The following is a 19,130-nucleotide window of genomic DNA, read 5'->3' on the forward strand; positions in this document are numbered from 1 at the left end:
ACAGAAATAAACACGTAGGCATTTTCACATCCTGTATTAAAATTAAAAAAAAAGAAAATTAGAGAATCCAGTTGCCATCTTTATAATAAAGAAAAAAAACAATGATCTTTGGATCCTTCAGCTAATTTTACTACATGAACATAGAGATAAATTACCAGAAATGAAGACTCTTTAATGGTCATGTCAATCCTCACACCTTAATACCATAATAAACTTGGATGGTGTGCATAGAGTGAAGTGGAAGAATCTATTGAGAGCTGGGAAAACATTTTTACCATTGATTTTATTAAAAACGTATATTTGGGGGGATTTTTGTGCATCCCCACCCTGTAAGGTCTTAAGATGTAATCAAATTAATGTTTTTATTGTAATATTAGGCTACTAGAATCTGGTTCAATCAATCAAGGATTTTATTTTTAGGTTTAACTGGGAGGTTTGTGGGGACCTGAAGAGGGAATACTACAGCAATGCAAATAGGAATTTATTTTGGAAGTTGTTTTTTTAATCTCTAAATCAGTTTAAAACATATGTTCAACTGAATTAGGTTTCAGATTATGTGTTAATACGTTTGACTAAAGAAAAACAGCTGATTACAAAACTAAACAGGAAGTGAGTACTCTTCCCATTTGTCCTTAAAAACATGGATTCCTTCAAAATCACAGACATAAATCTTTAGTTTCTTTTTTTTCCCCCTTTCTTTATAGTTGTCAAGGTGATTAAGAGGCTCCTCCCACAGACAATTGCTTCTTTTTTTTGTAAAGTCTCCTAATTGTAAATGTGTTTATTATCGTGGCTTTAATTTTTAGAAGTTTTCTGGACAGCAGCGCCTCAGTTCATCACCTCCTTGCTGTTTTTGCTGTTTCTTTGACCTCACTTTTGAGTGAGGGATGGATTTAAAGACTGCCGCCCTCCTGAGACATTTTGAAAGATAAGTGCAGCTTTGGATGAAATGAGAGGCTATCCATCATAAGCCAAGGCTGGTTGGCTGACAGCCTGAGATGCTTCAGAACATCTAAACTTATTTCTCTAGGTAGAGGTTTCTATGTAGAAGTTTGTTATTGTTTTGTTAAACTAGGTATACAGGTCTTCTTTTTTTTAAGAGATTTAAATAAGTAAAAGACTGCAACCCTAAATAGGTTTAACAATAAGTATATTTTGTGTGATTAACTACTCTTAAATCTGGCTTCACATGTGGAAAATGTTCTTTTAGATATGTTTATAAATCACAGAGATTTTTAGAGCTTATTAAGCTATGTTAGGCTGTCTGTTTAATGAGTTCTCATTTATTCTCAGTGCCTCAGAGGTCTGCTGCTTGGTAAAGAGCCATCATGGCTGGGATTAAAGCAAGCAGGTCTGCCCCCTACTGCCCTAACAAAGCATGTATCTTTATTCCACACAGCTGCAATGAATTGTCCTTGAGAAATCCAGGATTTTCTTTTTGGATTTTAGGTAACTACACAAGCCCTGAGGTGCCCAATGTTTACTAAATAATCAATTTGAGAATTTTCTTATAATTTCCCTACTTTTTAATGATTCTTGTGGTTAAAATTGACCTCCTTCTCTCACATCGTGTTTGAATCCGAGATCTATTTTTAGAGATAGGTAGTAATTATTTTTGCATAACTAATGAACCAGAAGTAATACAGTATCTGTATCCAGATATCTGGACTGACAGATAAAGACATTAAAAGATAAATGCAAAATTGAAAAAAATGTGCATGCATGGATAAGTTAATAGAATAAACATAAAGATGAATGGATAGCTGGATATACAGATTGATTCTGTAAAAATAATTAAAAAATAAGGTCATAAATGGTTACTTCCTCATGTCGTTCAGCTCCAGTCACATTCTGAATTTACCATGTTTCATATTTAAAACCAAGCCAGACCCATTTGCCTTAAAGTTAACAATGATTTTAATTGTAAAAATAGTACATAGATTCATTTCGATGCATTTTTTCTGTATAATAACAGTCAGGGTTATTGTAATTTCTTTCTCCCCTTTTTAATGACCCCCTCCAGTTTGCAATTGTGACCACAAGGGGGCACTGTTGCTCTCTCTACTGCATATCTGCTGACCCAAATGGAAGCGAATAAATATAAGAAACTATAATTGAAGATGTGTTAAGTCCACTCTAAGTGTTCACTCATAAGTTTGGAGTGTAAACCTTCGCAATCTAATGTGAGAAGGTTGTGATCCTTCTGCGCGTAAAGCAGAAGAAGATTCCCTGAAGGTTTAACAGCGGTCACTTTCCCTCTGGCACAGCGGAGGAAAGGAGGGCAGGGATGTGCCTCAGTTTCTGTCTCCTTTATTGCACATGCGGAATTCCTGATCACTTTGTTTTTTTTCATTTGGGAAAAGTAAAGTGTCGCTGCAGACGCGCTGGTAGGGAGCAAAGGCGCCTGCTGTAAATCCTGAACAAACCCTGGAGTCACGTTCTCCCGCCCATCTGAAGTAGACAGCCATCACTTCCATAACTTTCTTTTACATTTTTTGCGACCTGAACCGATTGAACGATTACCAGTTCGACATGGCGTCTCTTTATCAGAGATTCGGGGGTCAGATCAACACCAACAAATCCTTCCCCAACCCACCGGAGGCGAGTCAGGTCCTCGGACAGGCCGGAGATCAGGGAGACCGGGCGGCGGGGATCCAGAAAGCCCGACTTCAGCCCCGCTGCCGCTGCTGCGAGGACGAAGCTGTAAGAAACTTCTTATGTTAAACCCCTGAAGCTTTTAAAACAAGCAGCATCAAACGTTTCTGTTCTACTGCAGTCACATTAACTAAGTCTGATGGAGTCCTTTGCATGACTTTAAGGTAAACTTGTCATCGCATCAATTGGCTGGATTGTCTGTCAATAGGTGACGCGTCAGTTACGTCTGGATGTGTGGAGTTGTGTGTTCTCTTCGCATATCAATTATTTTGGCGCACTGATATGAAAAATATGGTATGCTACTTTTTGTGTGTTGAAATCTAAGTATTCTTAATGTAAATGAACTAAAGTCAATTCAGGGTAACGTCCTAAACACTCCTATCAATTGCTTTCTTTTTAATCTAGTGGCTTAATTCTGAGTTTATACCTAAAGTAGGGGAAACTGTTTTAAAGAAAGTGTTATCCATCATAAAGGGCTCCTAAATACTGCCTACACGTAGACCTGTTTTCATAAGGAAAACAATCAGCACTTGGACAGCGCCTTACATTTCCCTGAGACGAGACTGGCGCTGTCCAAGGTTCTGAAAGCAGTAAAGACAAACGTAGGTTGAAATTTAGCGCTTTCTAAGCTTACCATTAAGCACAATAACTGAATATGAGCTTCAAGTGAGGTCTTCTCTCCTCTCTTTTTACAGACATTGCATGCCTCCATTTTGCACCAATGCAATTACACTATTGTTACAACAGTTATGGGGGTAAAGAGATATACCAATAAAATACCTTTCATGTAATCCAACTCTAAATTATTGTCAGTGACTCTGTGATGAACTCTTGAAAGTGATTCAACCCACCTTTCACACAATGAGCCACCAACAACATGGATTCCCTACTGGTTAATGATAATAATAAATGAAACATGATAATATATATAGAATAGAACTATATTTTATTGTCCCACAGTAGGGAAACCTAGCTGTTTGCATTATAGATTGTATACATATTTTTGTAGATATATTTGTTGTTGTTTTTTTCTTACACATATTCTAGAAGTAACAGGCAAATTACTAGAAATTATATTTACAAAGACTGTTTTTTTTCTCCCCTTTTTGTTTTTTTTATTCCCATCTGTGCCATTTGATCCTTCTTTAGGGCAATGGAACATGGACACAGATTAAATGTAAGCTCAACAAATACTTGCAAGCTAAAATGATGGATAGTTATTGAGGACATAAGTAAGAAATGTAATCCTTTTAGTTTTCTCCTTTTTGTATATGTATGTAAGCACTGCACCACAGCTCGGGAAATCTGTGTTTAAAGCTTCCACTAGCTGCTGTTTTGCAAATCAGTTACAGACTCTCAATCTCAGCCAAAGACCAAAACAAAGAGGACAAAATATAATATCACTGAACTATAATCTCCATTTGTTGTTCTTGTTTATATGCAAGCCAGTGTTGGTTCTGTCTTTGCAGAAAGGTACAACTTATCATAAGTGTAAAACTTTCCAGGAAGACTTGGGGTTTGACCTTTTTAAAATAGGAGGGAGCAAGAATGGATTCAAAACAGGATTCAACTTTTACTATGTTTACTTACTGTCATTAGCACTGCACTACAGCTAGCTTACACGGGGAATTAAAAAAGCAACGGTCATGTCAGACTTGGGTTGTTTTTGTTAATACATAGTTATTAAACGTTATGGGATTGAGTATAGATACTAAGTTTATCCCAAAACACCAGTTTCCTACACATTAGTGATTTACTACCTATGCTGGATACATTTTGAGTCTGTTTAGCCTCATCCCCTACAATTTGGGAAAGATTCCATATTAACTCTGTATTTTGTTTTGACAAATTGATCATATTCAGTAACGGTACGGGGTATTTAAACTCAGGGATAAAATTTATTTTCACCAAATCAAGATTTTCAGAGACACATTACATTATTAGAAATTTGACCTCTGGAAATTTTCATTAATGCACATCTGTAGCTGTATACATTTTAGCAGGAGAATTATTAACAAAGAGTATGGTTACTTTAAGATTTAGACCAAATATGTATACCGTTCTCCTATGTTTTTGAACATTTAGAACAAAATCACAAATTTGATTTAGTAAAAAACAGCTTTAAAATATATAGAAACAAACTTGGTCTCATTCACTTAAGTCAAAATACAGAGTAATACAGAATACAGAGTCGATTAACTTTCAAGGAAGTATGGCCTCACCCATCTCTTATTAATGTGGGAGAAATTTTGAAAAAATAAAATCTATTTTTTAAGGGAAAATATCTCAAGTTCTAGAATGTAAACACAATTAAGTCTCCTTAATTACTGTTTCATTTATTTCATTGTAAGTTTTATCTTCCTGATCCAACCTCCATGTTTTAAGATATCTTAGATGTTGTTCAAACCTAAACATGAGTCTGTGCTGTTGATGCCAGCGGGTTATGATGCTCACTGCAAAGCTCTATTGAAGGGTGCAGGAGGTAAAACACTGGTTGAGGTGTGCATGAATTTAACATGAGCTTGATTTATTGACCGGCGGTCTTGTCTTTGTGTTTGTTGGTGCAGAGAACTTCAGTATGATCTGAGATCAATACAAACAGAGATGTGTAATCCATATGAGTGTGATCGGGAGCTGGGTGGTGCTACAGTGAAAAAAACAGACTGTTTTTGAAGATAGCTGTTTGTGCAGTGATGATCACAGGATGTATTCATGAATCTGAAATCCAGGTGTGAATTTCTTTGAGCTTTTAGGTTGCTTTAATCAATGAATACTTCTATGATCCCTCTTTTCACAGTGTTTGATCTCAGTCCAAGCCTCGGCTTCTCTCCACCCTTTAGGCCCTAATGAGCATGTGCAGAGGTGACATTTACATCATGCTGTGTGAATCGGAACCACTGAGATAAAGAGCCCAGTGGACAGAGTCGTGTCACATCTTTATTCATTGTTTTTACAGAGGGTCACTCTGAGCCCAGGACCAGCCAGGGCAACGCAGAAGGTCAAAGATCACAGTTCTGGTGATTTGAGATGTTTTACTAAAGGGATCTAGGCAGATCTACTGACTTAGGCTTTGAAGCATGACTTTTTAAAGCTGTGGTAAAAGTCCACTCCAGAATACTTTTTAGATAATTAAAATCATTTAACAGATACTTGTTAAACGTGCTGTGACTTTGATAAAAAAAAGTAGATAATATATATATTTATACTGTATATCCTTGGAGAGCTGCATGATCTTTCACTGATGCCTTGCATAAAGAAGGTCCTGCATTCATGTACTATAAAAGTGTTTTCCCTCTGGATACTCCAGCTCCCTTCCACATTAAAAAATACTGTTACATTAATTGGTGACATTGAGTTGCCCTTAAGTGTGAGTGTGTGTGGCATGGTTGTGTGGCTCAGTGTTGTCCTTCAGTGAACTGCTCTAGATAGACCTCTGCGAAAATGGATTGATAATAATGAGCTTTATGACTTTCTCTAATAGTAAGATAACGAGGTGGGCAGTAACAACTTACTTTTATTGAGTAACTTTCAGGAGTCATTTTAAAGCATAGTACTTTTTACTCTTACTGGAGTAAAATTTCTGGCTACTCCATCCATTGTGAGTAACTTTACTTAATAAGAACAAGCTTTATTACCAAAATTCACCATTAAGGGACACACTTTCTTCTAGTTTTCTAACTCAAGCCTTATTGGTTGAGTGATTTCTTTAACCTCTCAAAACGCACCAGCAACCGTTTTCATAGTGTTTACAACTAAAAACGCAGAATGAATGAAAATTAAAACAGGAAAACATTTACCAATATAGACATGTTGGACATCGTTGGAAAGCTTAGATTCTCTACAATTTAATCATCAAGTTTATTTTTTGGAAACAGCGAGCACTGAAGCACAATTAACACAGAAGTACTAGCATGTCAAATTGTAAACATTATAAAGCAGCCACAAAAACATACCTTTGAAGGCATCCAGAAGCTGTTTTATAAATCCAGTCTTCAATTGTTTATACTCCGTTCATCCATAAGGTTCCACTGATTAAACGTAATACATAATATTCATAATAAAGATATTCCATCATGAGAAAATCTCCATATAACATCTGTTTTTTGACATCAGAAAAGTTAGTTGGTCATAACTAATCTTTAGCATCTTGCTAATAAGACTTTTTTCCTCAAACATTTTTCTGTGATTGGTATGTTTCTTTACTTCATCTTGTTACCTACAAGACAAAAGTGTCTCCATCTGTGTATGACTCAGCTTTAGTCAGGGACAGCCTTGGTTTTAATAGAAGTGGTGCTACTCTTCTTTAAGTACAATTTGTGAGTACTTTTCCCGTCTCTGGTTAGATATCCGATTTAACAGGACAAATTACAACTGTTGGTCCCTCCACACATTTAGGTAGTTCCCGTAGGAACATTTTGGGATTTTTTTTTTTATTGCAGCAGCATGATCTCGCACTAATAAAGCTTCTTTATCTACCAGTCTGTCTCTCTGTATAGTATCTGGCACCCTAATATTCAGAAACTTTGAAAACTCCCCTCTTTTCATTAAATGTATCACTAATAGCTTCTATTTTTGGTCCAATAAAAGCATCAGATCTCACGTTCAGCACTTTGGTGAAACTTTTTCAAGGCTATCAAAAAGCTGATAAAGATTAGGGACATAATGCTTTAATCCATAAATGGGGATTATCTTGTAAATCCTTTATTTTCTGTTGAATCAAAACCACCGAATCTATAAAAGACCTTCCAGCATATTCTTCTATTCTATGTTGGTAAAATAAGATTAAAATGGGTCAGATGTCAAAGGAATACAGGAAATGTTATTATCCTGTAAAATGAATAAATAAATTCTGCTCAGTGTTTCCTAGAGGTGAATGTTAGACATACAGTAAATGCTAGTTTATTCTGTGCCATCACCTTCAAGGACATGTCATCTATGTGCTTTTTTATCATACAGAAAGTTCACATTAGTATGGATGTATTCCATAGATTATACAAGCCACTGTTTTTAGTGATTCGGATCACAGATGTGACATTTCGAATGCAGATCAGCACCAGAGAATTGCAGCAGTATCATGAGGATGCTGGTTCGTACTCTCAATCATGTAATAAGTTCCTGATTAGTGTGATGAATTCAAATAGAGGAGTTTTTCCTCCCTCATTCCCACAAAACAACTCATTATCACTTTTGTTGGGTGTGAGCCTGACTCGTGATCCTTTGTGTGCTTAATCCCTGTCTGCTGATACATCTGATAGTGATCTCAGTCTGAAATCCTCTTTGATGGTGATTCCAGTCTGGTGGAACAGCTCATTAATTTCTAAGCAGACATTTTTTTTTTTTTTTTTTCTTTTAATCTTTGTATCTGAAGTTATTTTGACGACCATCTTTTTAGGAGATCAGTTTTTAAGTGCAATTTGGAACCAATGATATCAAACATTAAAAGTCTATTTTTGGGTATGGCTTCATTTTAAAGTAAATAGCACATTTAGTCTGCATTTCTTATTAGTTTGAAGAAAAAAAAAATAATCTCAAGTGGGGTTTCAAACTAGCAGAAGACAGAAAGCCGATAGATCTGTACTCTCTGCATGAAAGCTTCGTGATCCCTGCGGTGTGATTTCCGTTGTCTCAACAGAAGCCGCTGCAGGAGGAAGCAGCTCTGTTTCCTCCTCTCTGTGTCTTCTCCAATAGGTGTGGTTCAAACGAGACTCGAGAGGGATCCGGCTCAGGATCAGACCTCTTACGTAGAGGAGATCGGATTTGTCATTACGGTGGCTCTGGGCCCAGTCTTTGCATTAAGAAAAATGAGAAATCACAAAAGAAGATTAAGCTAAACTCCCAGGATTATGCACAAACAGTTTTCTCCCCATTAGTATTTATATCTCTGTCACACAAGCTCAGATAATGTTTTTCTTAATTTTATTTTCGAGATTTGAATTATGTACTGGACAAGATAAAAACTGATTAAAATCTGATTCTAGGTTTATAGCATCTAACATAATAATCACATTGTAAAGTAAAACAAAACAATATCATTTTTTAATTGTTTTTTTTTCTTTTTTCAAAAATCAGCAAATTCTCATATTATCTTTTTGCTTATCCTAACATAAATGATTTATTGGAACAGTTTTTAGTCTTTTGTTAAGCAGAAAAGAACCATATTGCTTTATTACAGGGTTTTTTATTGAGTCCATCTGCAGAACAATGCAATATTATTTGTACTGCTTGTACATTTTCATCTATATGAAGGTCTGCCTTGGTGCTGTGGTCAGATGAGACTGAAATTAAACTTTCTGGAATACTGGAATTCTGGGACTGTTTTTCTTAGGCATAGGAAAACTGGCAAGAGTTGATGTGACCATAATGGTGGAAAAATTAATTAGTTAGAAGTAGCAAAAGACTTGAGAGGCTGGGATAGATAACCTAGATGACTCCATCTGGTTGAGGGTCTGGTTCTTTAAGGTTTTGCATCCTGAGATAATTCTTACATTTCCAAGTCAAACTGTAAACTAAACCCAAATGATCTGGAAGTGATAAAGCTCACTTGTCATTCATCTCGGCTACCTGGGTGAGCGTGAATTTATACTTTGCAGAGATGCTGCTGTGTTGTTATCTCTCAAGGTGATTTGGATGTTGGGGGGTATCCAACCACCTGCTTATATCTGGAGCAGCAGATCTGCAAGCTGACAGCAGCTCCATTTTCTGAGCTGACATATGTTGAAAAGCTGCTAAAATGCAAACTGGAAGAGACAACATCTTGTTTAGATCTTTGCCGCCTTGCTTGCAGGGAAACTTATCTGTTAAATGAAAATGTCCCTGAACTGTCTCGCACAGTCGGAGTGTGACCACTGAGTCACAACTCAGTCACAACTTCAGGCCTGTTGATGTCAAAACGTAGACTTTTTTTCCCGTTTTTTACAAACTTGTAAATGATGGTTCTCTTGGAAAAGGAAAGAATAATTTCAACCATCTTTTTGCTGGGTTTTTTTTGGTGGCTACTTTTCTCTAAAAATGTTTTTAGAGAAACTATTCAATTATTAAAAAAAAAGCCACAACAGAAACTATAAGTTTGCTAGTATATCCTCATTGAGCATAGGAACTATTTTTAACAAGTGTTGGGAGTAGCAGCTTTACATAATAACTGTAATATTGAGTTACCTTTATTCAGTAATAGAGTAATTTATCTAATTTGTTTTTCAAGTATGTAAACCATTCTGTTGCGTGCAGCTTAACCGGGCACTTTATTTTGATTCGATCAGTCAAAGCCAATTTTTATAGTCAGATTCTCTGTGCTGCGGGGAGAGAGAGCTTTCAGTGCAGACAGGAAGCAGCAGCTGAGAAACAGGCATATAATTCGCTGTAAGGATCCATGTGGGTCACAAAGAGAGGAGAGGGTGAGGTGATGGCAGATTTGCAGCATCGACAATAACGATCCTAAACTGGCAGCATTTTTCACACTCAAAAGCTAAATGTTTGTGCAATTTGCTTACGTTCAGAATTAAAGACTTCATTCACGTTGGTTACAAGCAGACTTATCCTAGCAAAGCTATACTGGTTTCACAGGCATCGGGTAGGTTACTGTTTTTTTTATTGCATGGACACATTGGAACTCTGTCTTTTTTTTTTCTTGAGGAATTAGTATTTTTTAGCATGACTGTTATTTCTTTTAGCCAGGTGAATCCATTTAAAGAACTTGATATTTATGCAAATTCATTTGCTTTATTATTCTTTGAATGTAAAAATGATACATAATATTAACATCTGCAACAAGATATAGTCACCCAAACAACAAAAAGCTTTCTGACATGTACAGTAGTCATTAAGGCGAATTAACTATATAATTTGTTTATGAATATAAAACATTCTATATTTAATAACTCAACTTCCATTTGTGTTTAAATGTTAAATAATAGAAAAGTTATTTAAATGCATCAAGAGTTTAGATATTGAAAAGTTACTGCTTAGTTCCTTTGCCTAGTAACTAGTTCATTTTATTGTTGCTTGTACTGTAATGCTTTGGGAGAAGTACTGTTATTCGTAAATATATTCACCTTTTTTCTCTGGTTCTACTTTTGCTTTGAGTTATCACAGTGGCAATAATAAGGGTTCATGTTTTTTGTTTTTGTTTTTTCATTTCACAATCTCGTGAAAAATGCTTTACATATTTTTCTTGTTTTGTTATTTTCTCGATGTTGTAGCCTTACACTGTTGGATAAAATCTCAATCTGATTTGGAACAGTTTGGTGCTTTCATGAGGCAAAACAACAAAGAGATAAATAAAGGTGTTGAGTGTGATAAGCTGAAAAAACCCCAGCCGGTTTTGGTCAAATGCCAAGCATCTGTTGCATCCTTACAAAATGTGATGCTATTAGGATACTTTAACCAGATGTTGTGTTTGCCTGCAAACAACAGTATTTACTCTTTGTATCCCATTCCCAGTGAACTGGTCCTAATTAGTTCAACGTAATGAGCTGCTGCTGCTTGTCTAATTCTATCTGATTACAGAAACAGAATTTGCCTTGTTTTGTGTTAATTAGTAAATACTCTGAGCAATCAATAATGGCGCTGGGAGGATGGAGTCATCAGCCAGCACTCTTGATTTGACGTGGCATCTGGATATGGTGCGCATCTGATGTGAGTAAATGATGATGAAGTCCTGTCAGCCTCCTCCAGGAGAAACGAAATGTTATAAAGTATTTAAAAAAAAATAATACTTCAACCTGGACTTGCTGATGAAGGCTCCTGCTTGCCTGTCGTTGTCAACTTTTCATCATTATTGTTGTTTGGAGCCCTCTTGGCTTCCAGCTTTATGTTCCTCCTTTGGCTAATTTCTCCATCAAGCACTTTTCCCCAAACACTTCATGATAAACAAACATGACACACAGGCACATGCCCCGTTCCCCCGCCCACCCACCTGATGTATTATACAGGCAGCAGTATGAAGAAGTGACTGTATGGTTTATTTATTACCAGAAAGTGTACACAGCCCAAACCAGGTGGACATGGTGGGAAGGTGGGGTTGTTTGCAGGTAAAGCAAGCAGCGATGGGCCTATAGCAAACGGAATGTTGAAACAGGCCAGAATATACAACAAAATGCAATGCATGCAGGTAATAACTTGCAATACCATAACTCTGCCTAACTCTAGCCTTTTTAAATGCACAGTCAAAAAGCTAATAACTAATCAAGGATCATTTTATATTTATTTATGAGCTGTTACATTCAACTCCTTTTGAAAATGGGAGCAGCTGGTAATATAAAACATAAATAGAAGAATTTATTTGTTTTTCCTTAATTAAAGCACTGAATCATTTATGCTACTGAAGATTCTCAGTCATCCATTTCATAGTTATTCAAAAAAAGTAAAAAAAAAAACAAACCACTGGACTTTGTTTTCCAAGTTTTAAGATGTTTTTTTTTCCCATCCAGGAAACTTTCTGAATTCAAAATTTCTAGCCCAAACAAAAAAGTTTTTATGGCTTAGAAAACATGGAAATTTAACCGAAAAAACAGCTCCACTCCTTAGGAATGGGGAGACGTTGAGATAGTTGTTGCAGTTTTTAGGATGCAAAACCCTATACTGGCCAATGCCTCTGAGAAGACATGCTTTGAGTTGGTTTTCTATGAAAGTTTGTGAAGAACAGGGCAGAAGTTTTAGTCCTCTTGGACGTCAGGTTTGGACACCACCGGTTTAAAAAAATCCCTCACTGTTTCCTGTTAAATCATTGATTTTTGCCATCAAAATATCCATTTTTTTTCGAATGTTACAATAAGGTCTTGTCCTGGATTCCAATAACACTATTGGGTTAAAATTTAGATTTTAAAAGTATTTCACTGAGTGCCCTATAAAGAGTTAAAGAAGCACTTGTTTCATTTTCTTCCTACAAAAACTGTCAAAATAAATGTAGGATTTTTTACTTTTTTAATCTTTTCCGCTATATTTATGTAACCGATTTATGTGTATCTTTGCTTTGTTAAAATACTGTATTACTTCTTTACTTGTTATGGTTCCTATAAGCTTATTTATATATTCCTTTCCTTCTATTTGTGATCAGGTGAAGCTCACGCTGAGATCAGGTGAAGCTCATGCTTTGCCACTCACTTCATTTGCTAGCCTTTGTAATGTTTTGCTAGATTTAATAAATTTTAATAAATGTTTTGCATACCCTTCTTGAGACTAATATTATAACATATTATCTTTGTTTCATTTTTGTTATTTAAATTAAAGAGTAAAATGCATAAGTAAAAACTGTCCGAAATCGGGATCAGTTAGAATGATGTCAAACATAGTCTGAATCATCCTTAAAACAAACTGTGTTGGTTGATTGATATCTGAAACCGGCATTGGTTTCTACGCTGACATCTTATTTATTATTTGGGACGGGCATTGAAATGAAAAAAGATATATTGTGATGGCACCTACTGTTCTCCACCTCAAAACTCTTTACTTATTATTATTTTGCAGCCAGAACTGTATGATGCAATACCAAAATATAATAAAGCATACTGCTTTTTTGTGATTTATTTTTATAAGCTTTTTTAACTTAATTAGCCAAAATTATATCCCAAAATTGCCCAAAAGTTAATGGATGATGTTGGTAAAGGAAGCAATGGTAAAAATTCACAATTATCTGTCATTATTCAGAGGTGTAACAGCCTGCTATGGTTTTCCAAAATGGAACACTTAAACACTGTAAACCCTGCAGGAATAAAAACTGAAACAGAATGGAGATGACAGATAAGAGAAAACTGTTTCACTTTTTTTTTTTTGAGAACCTGCTTTTTTAAACTGCTTTCTCGTAATGTCTCTTGAGTTGCATCAGGTCTCACAGTTTTAACTGTCAAAAATGTCCCTTTTGCACAAAATGAAAGGTTCATGTGACCTTCGACCTTAACAAGATGCTGTAACAGATGAAGGACTTTGATTAAAAGGCTGTATGACACTCTAATATCTGTTTTTTAATCAAACAGACACAACTTTTCTTTCTGACAAGCGTAATATAGTGTTATGTTAAGGTTGATTCTGATGGACACTGGAACTGAAGTAGCCACTTAACCTTTTGGACACTGTGTTGTTAAATTGCTCCTTTTGTTGTGAAATCTAATAAGCTACATTTTGGGAGCAAATCATAGTTATCCGTAAAGCCACTTATTTAGAAATAGTGTCTGACATAAAGTCTCACACATACTGAATTTAAAAAAATATAATCAAACTCATGGGCAAATATCATATAAACCACTTTCCAGTCCAATTCTTTAGCAATAAATGAAAAGAAAAAAACATGAAAGAATTTGTGCAGATTATGCAAAACAACGTAAGAACTCAATTATTGCTTTGTTAGAGCTTTCATAAAGGAAATCTGTTTCTTTATTAAAGCTGGAGCCTCACATCTCTTCTTCTCTGCTGCTGTTGTCATTCTTCTGCAAACCCTGTTTTGTTTCAAACAGAAAAGCTGTGGCTCTACAGACAATAGATATCTGAGAAAAAGGCTATTCATCAATAGCAAGGTGGCATCATGTGTCTCACTGATGTCTGCGACTCTCCCAACTGGTGCTGCTAGTCCTCCTCTGCCTTGGCGCTTCCAGTCTGGCAGCTAGCTGATGATAACAGATGGCGGGCATTAATAACTTCATCTCTGCGTAAAATGAATTCATATCCGGGCTCTTCATGAGCCGTTTTCACAGGGAAGAGAGGCAGGAAAAAAGAGGGGAGGGGGGTTAAGACTTTCTTCTGAGAGTTTTAGGCAAAACTCTTCTCCCTTCCTTTATCCATCTCCCTGACACGTCCACGCATTGCTACACATATACACATGCAAAGGAGCAGATGCCCTAAGAGCCGCACCGCCTCACTTTTCTGGGTCAGAAAACTAGAGTGCTGATTTAGTCATTATTAATATCTGGATGTGGTGTTTCTATGAATGGGAAGGAAAACAGCAGAGGGGGTGATAACTCTGGAACAGGTTGGACTGTAAGAATAAAAAATAAATCAAGGTTGAGGTTTGTGTGAAAGCAGGATGAGCAATGCATCTTGAAAAGGTGTTTTAATGCTGTTTGGCTTTCTGTCTGTTTCAGGTTTTCATCAGACTGTCTGCAGATGTGGTCAACATGCATATTGATGTGTTCTAAATGTTTTTAGAAATCAAATTCAGCCCAGACTTATTTGATATGATGGAAATTAAAGTATGCTGTGGGCAAACTGAGCATATGGAGCTTAGAAAGCAAAAGATTCTGCTTTTTATAGGTTTTCTTGACAGATGGTCGTCTTTAATATCTATGAAATTGCTCTTAAGCCCCTACGTGCATGGCGGCATTTCAGTGTGTCTGCATCTGTTGAAGTGCTACTTGTGCACCACTAGAGGCTGTCCTGTTTCTGTCACACAGCGAGGAGAGCCCCTCTAAAAGCCGAGGGCTGAATCATATATCCTCCTGAAAGGAGGGTCTGCGGGGACTCGAGGCCAGTCATACAAAGTGAGGTTAAATCAATGATATAGAGGATGAGGGATGATGAAAGGAAAGAGCCGAGACAGAGCGACAGGGTGGCAGGAAAAGGCCGGACACAGAAAGATTTTTTCCTTTAAGGCAAAGAGGCCATCAGAGGGAGGCTCCCGATCAAAACCAAAGGTGGATAATTGAATGATGCATGTTGGATAAAAGATAGTGTTTGGAGAACATCATAAAATGGTGTAAGCCACAATACTGGGACAGCAGTGACCTGATGAATCCAATAAACCACACAGACTGATGGTAATATGAATGATTATATCAAACGCCAAGCTGTTATTGATCCTCCAACCATTGATTTTCTCTGCTGAGGAAAAGGAATATGTATTAAAACAAACCTTTGGCTGCCATTAACGCTCAGTCTCTTCTTAATGAGGGATTAGCAGGAAAAATATGGCTGCTGTAGCAGTTGGTCTGATACTGTCTGAAGTAAAGGGAAAACTAAACAAATGCATTTGTCTGTCTGGCGTTCTTTAATGAGGCAAAAACCTACTTAAACACTTAGGTTATGTCCTCACATTCATTTTAGGTTAATAGAATAGTTGACAGAGGGATGTTTTTTTTTTAGTTCTTGAGAGCATTTTTAGGACTTGAATGATATAATTGGTTCATTTTCAAGAATAACGCATGATTTCTTTTTAACTAAAAATGTCTGCAATTTTGGATTCAGTTTGACTTTAACTGGCATATACAGGTACAGAAGAGGAGTTTACTTTAACCCATTGAAGCCTGAATTGATATACATGTACATAAAAAAGACATTTTGTGCCTGTTTTTCCCTTCAATGAGCTGCCAAATTAAAATGGTTAAAGTTACTAAATAAATAAAAATGAAGGTAAAATATAATTTCCTACAGTAGTTATAACTATATAATAACATACACTGTGACTAGCACCGGGGTGATGCAAAAATACTATTTGCCTACTCTGCAAAAATGTTCGAAAATGTCTTCAAATAAGCGTATTTCCCCTTAATATGAGTAGGAAAATAAGATGATCTGCCAATGGAATGAGTATTTGTACCCTTAAAATAAAATAATTTGATATTATGCACTTAAAATAAGAGACTGCAGTTGTTTTCTTTTTTATTTTAAATGTACATTGTCTTGTTCCAATGGTAAGTATCTCACTTACATGCTCAATTCAAGAAAAAATGCTCTTATTATATAAGAAAAATTGACTTACTTAGATTTACTTTTTTGCAGTGCAATCAGACAAGCAGTTTTTTGCTTATTAGCAACAACAGGCATCAAATGGTGAAGTATCCTGGTCTCTTGTTCAGGAAGGAGAGTTGGCTGCAAAGGGAAATGGACAGACTGATTTGGGCTTCATCTGCTCTAATGCTGCTGCTGCATCTGCCTTTTGTGGTGAATCATGAGTTCGGCCAGAGGCAGAATGCTCAATTTAACTCTTTCTGACCCTAACCTACGCAATGGATCATAGCCAGAAGGAAAAGATACCTGTCACAAATGGCCAAAATGAGCTTTCTCTGGGGAGTAGAGATAAGATTAGAAGCTCTGTCACCTAGGGGAGCTTAAAGTAGAGCCCTCTGGATCAGAAGGAGTCAGATGAGGCCGCTTTGGCATTCTATCAGGAGGACTACTGGGTTCCAACTTTTAAACTCTTTGCTGGAGGCAATATCCCATCTGGTCTGGAAGCACCTTAGGAGCCCCAAGAATAAGTTGGATGTTGCCAATTGAGGAATGTTTATGTCCTTCTTCTGGAGATGTTGGCCAAACAACAAAACATCTGATGACCAGAAGATGGGTGGATTTTATTTGTAAATGTTTTGACTAAAGAAGAAATTAGGCAAAAGGCGGTATCTGTGTTTAGGACTTGGTTTAATTATAATGTTTTATCCTGAAGTTTGTGCATTAAAAATCTTTTTAGCTTGAAGTGATTAAACAGATATCAATAATAAGGCTACTTGGTTAGACTAAAAAAATATATATTTATATATGAAATATTTTTTCAGTATCCAAATACTGATGGTTTAAAATCAGTATTTTTATTCCTTTCCCTTAAGGCCAGCTTGCTGTACCTACAGGCCACACTGAACCTACAAGAATTTACAGTAAAATAATCGTTTTTTTTTCTTTTTTGTAAAGTGTCAACCCTAAAGAGACTTAACACAGTTTTGCAAAGGTGAAAATAGCTCATAGGCTTGTAGATGTATTGGCGCTGAACCACTGAGATGTCAGTCTGTTCATCAAACGATGTTTTAGCCATAAAGGGTCAGATTAAAAGGCTATTTTAAAGACAGTTTTCAATAAATACTTAGATAATGTCTCTAATGTCTGAATAAATCAATAGAATTTCAGAGATTTATTATTTAGTGTAGATTTATCTAGGTGAGTTTCAACACTGACTGTGAGGGATCAGCCAGTGGCAGCTTAACGATTCTGGACTGGACTTTGATCCAGTCCGGATGATAAGGGGGGGGGGGGGGGGGGGCAGGCTGCAGCTGGGAAAGGATAGCTGCATGAGGACTCGGCCACCTGTGAAAGCTTTGAGACAGGGAAGGCTCCCCCTGGCAATACTGCTCAAAGCCCCCAGTGAAAACAGAAAGGTACTAAAATAGTTGATTGTACCTGTCGTGGGAGGGCTAAATCATTTGCTAATTTTTTCAGAGTGTCAATTTCTACAATAGGATCCTATAATTTGTTAGAGCTGAATAAAGCTTTAATTACAGGCTTCTTCAATGCTCTGGTATGCTTTGGATTGACTCGTAATGGAAAAAGCCAATAACCTGCACAGTAATCTGCAGCCTTTATGTATTTAAGTGTCAGGGTAGATAAGGCGAGTCTGGTTGTAAAGGGCTTTTTAGTCTGGATGATGTAAATCCTGTCCATTTAACGGGCACTTACATACTCTGCAAAGAGCCAAAAAGGCATACTTTCCTGGACTACAAATTCAGGAAATGAGATTCACATTGACAGCTGCCTTTTAGTGCTGATGCTCAGATAGTGTTGCACAAGTCAAAGTTCATTACAGAATACAACTTCTCCTGCATTTTGCTGAAATCTCTGCACATATTGAAATAGTTTAGAACTCAAATCAGTTATCAATAACTTTTACGTATTAAATTAAAGGGGAAGTTCGGTTTTTTACACTTTAAGCCCATTTTCTGTAGTGTCCAGGATGAAATCGAATGATCGACACCAAACGTTTGACAACGTCGGAGTACACAGAGTGAAGCGAAAAGACTACAACTGTGTAAACAGGCTCCATTTCCGTTTCCGGTGGCAGCGGAACATTGACTATTCCAACAGAACTCAATGGGATTTACAAAATGCTAAATAAAACACTACAGGAACGTTTTTTCTTTACGAAACTTTTTTTGGAACGTCATTGAACAGCGCTGACGACCCGGTGAGTAGCATATTTTAAAAAAAGAACGTTTAAGGTTGTTTTAAGGACATTATCGGACATGCACTATGGAAGCCATTCTAAAGCAGCCAGGTGGGGATTCTAAATGAGCCAAAAAGCAGAGACAGGACCAATTGTCAAACTTTTGGTGTCGATCATTCGATTTCATCCTGGACACTACAGAAAATGGGCTAAAAGTGTTAAAAAACGGAATTCTCCTTTAACAAAATGTTAATCCAAGGTTTGGATGACACATATGGACATGCTTTTAATTAATTCATGTTGTATTTATTGTAAAATAAATAAATAAATAAATAAATAAATAAAATATTTTACCAGTTTTGTAAAAAAAAAATGATTTTCAACCACAGAATTGTTTTTTTTTTTCCTCCTGATGATTTGCAGGGTTTCAGAATGAGGTTTGATGGTTTGTTTAATGTTAACTGCAGTGAGAGAGCAGCGATTACAGCGAATTTTATAATTAAAACATTCCGCAATGTTTTCAGACCACACAAAACCCTATTCTAAACCCAATGCAGGAGTTATGTAACATCATGACCCCTGAGAGTTGGACGTTCTATTCTATCACAGCTATTAACGTCTGAATTGA

General features: G+C 36.5%; 1 protein-coding gene across 1 annotated transcript in view; it reads left to right on the top strand.

Moving 5' to 3' along the window:
- Positions 1-2,261: 2,261 nt before the first annotated feature.
- dpp6a (dipeptidyl-peptidase 6a) overlaps positions 2,262-19,130 on the top strand; it is a 304,855-nt gene continuing 287,986 nt past the window's right edge. The window contains exon 1 of the mRNA XM_038291115.1: positions 2,262-2,703. Within this exon, the coding sequence (XP_038147043.1) occupies positions 2,533-2,703 (171 nt within the window). The 5' untranslated portion in view covers positions 2,262-2,532. The remainder of the gene's footprint in view (positions 2,704-19,130) is intronic.

The sequence above is a fragment of the Cyprinodon tularosa genome, unplaced genomic scaffold, assembly GCF_016077235.1.
Source record: "Cyprinodon tularosa strain WSP-4 unplaced genomic scaffold, ASM1607723v1 ctg294, whole genome shotgun sequence".
Classification (NCBI taxonomy): domain Eukaryota; kingdom Metazoa; phylum Chordata; class Actinopteri; order Cyprinodontiformes; family Cyprinodontidae; genus Cyprinodon; species Cyprinodon tularosa.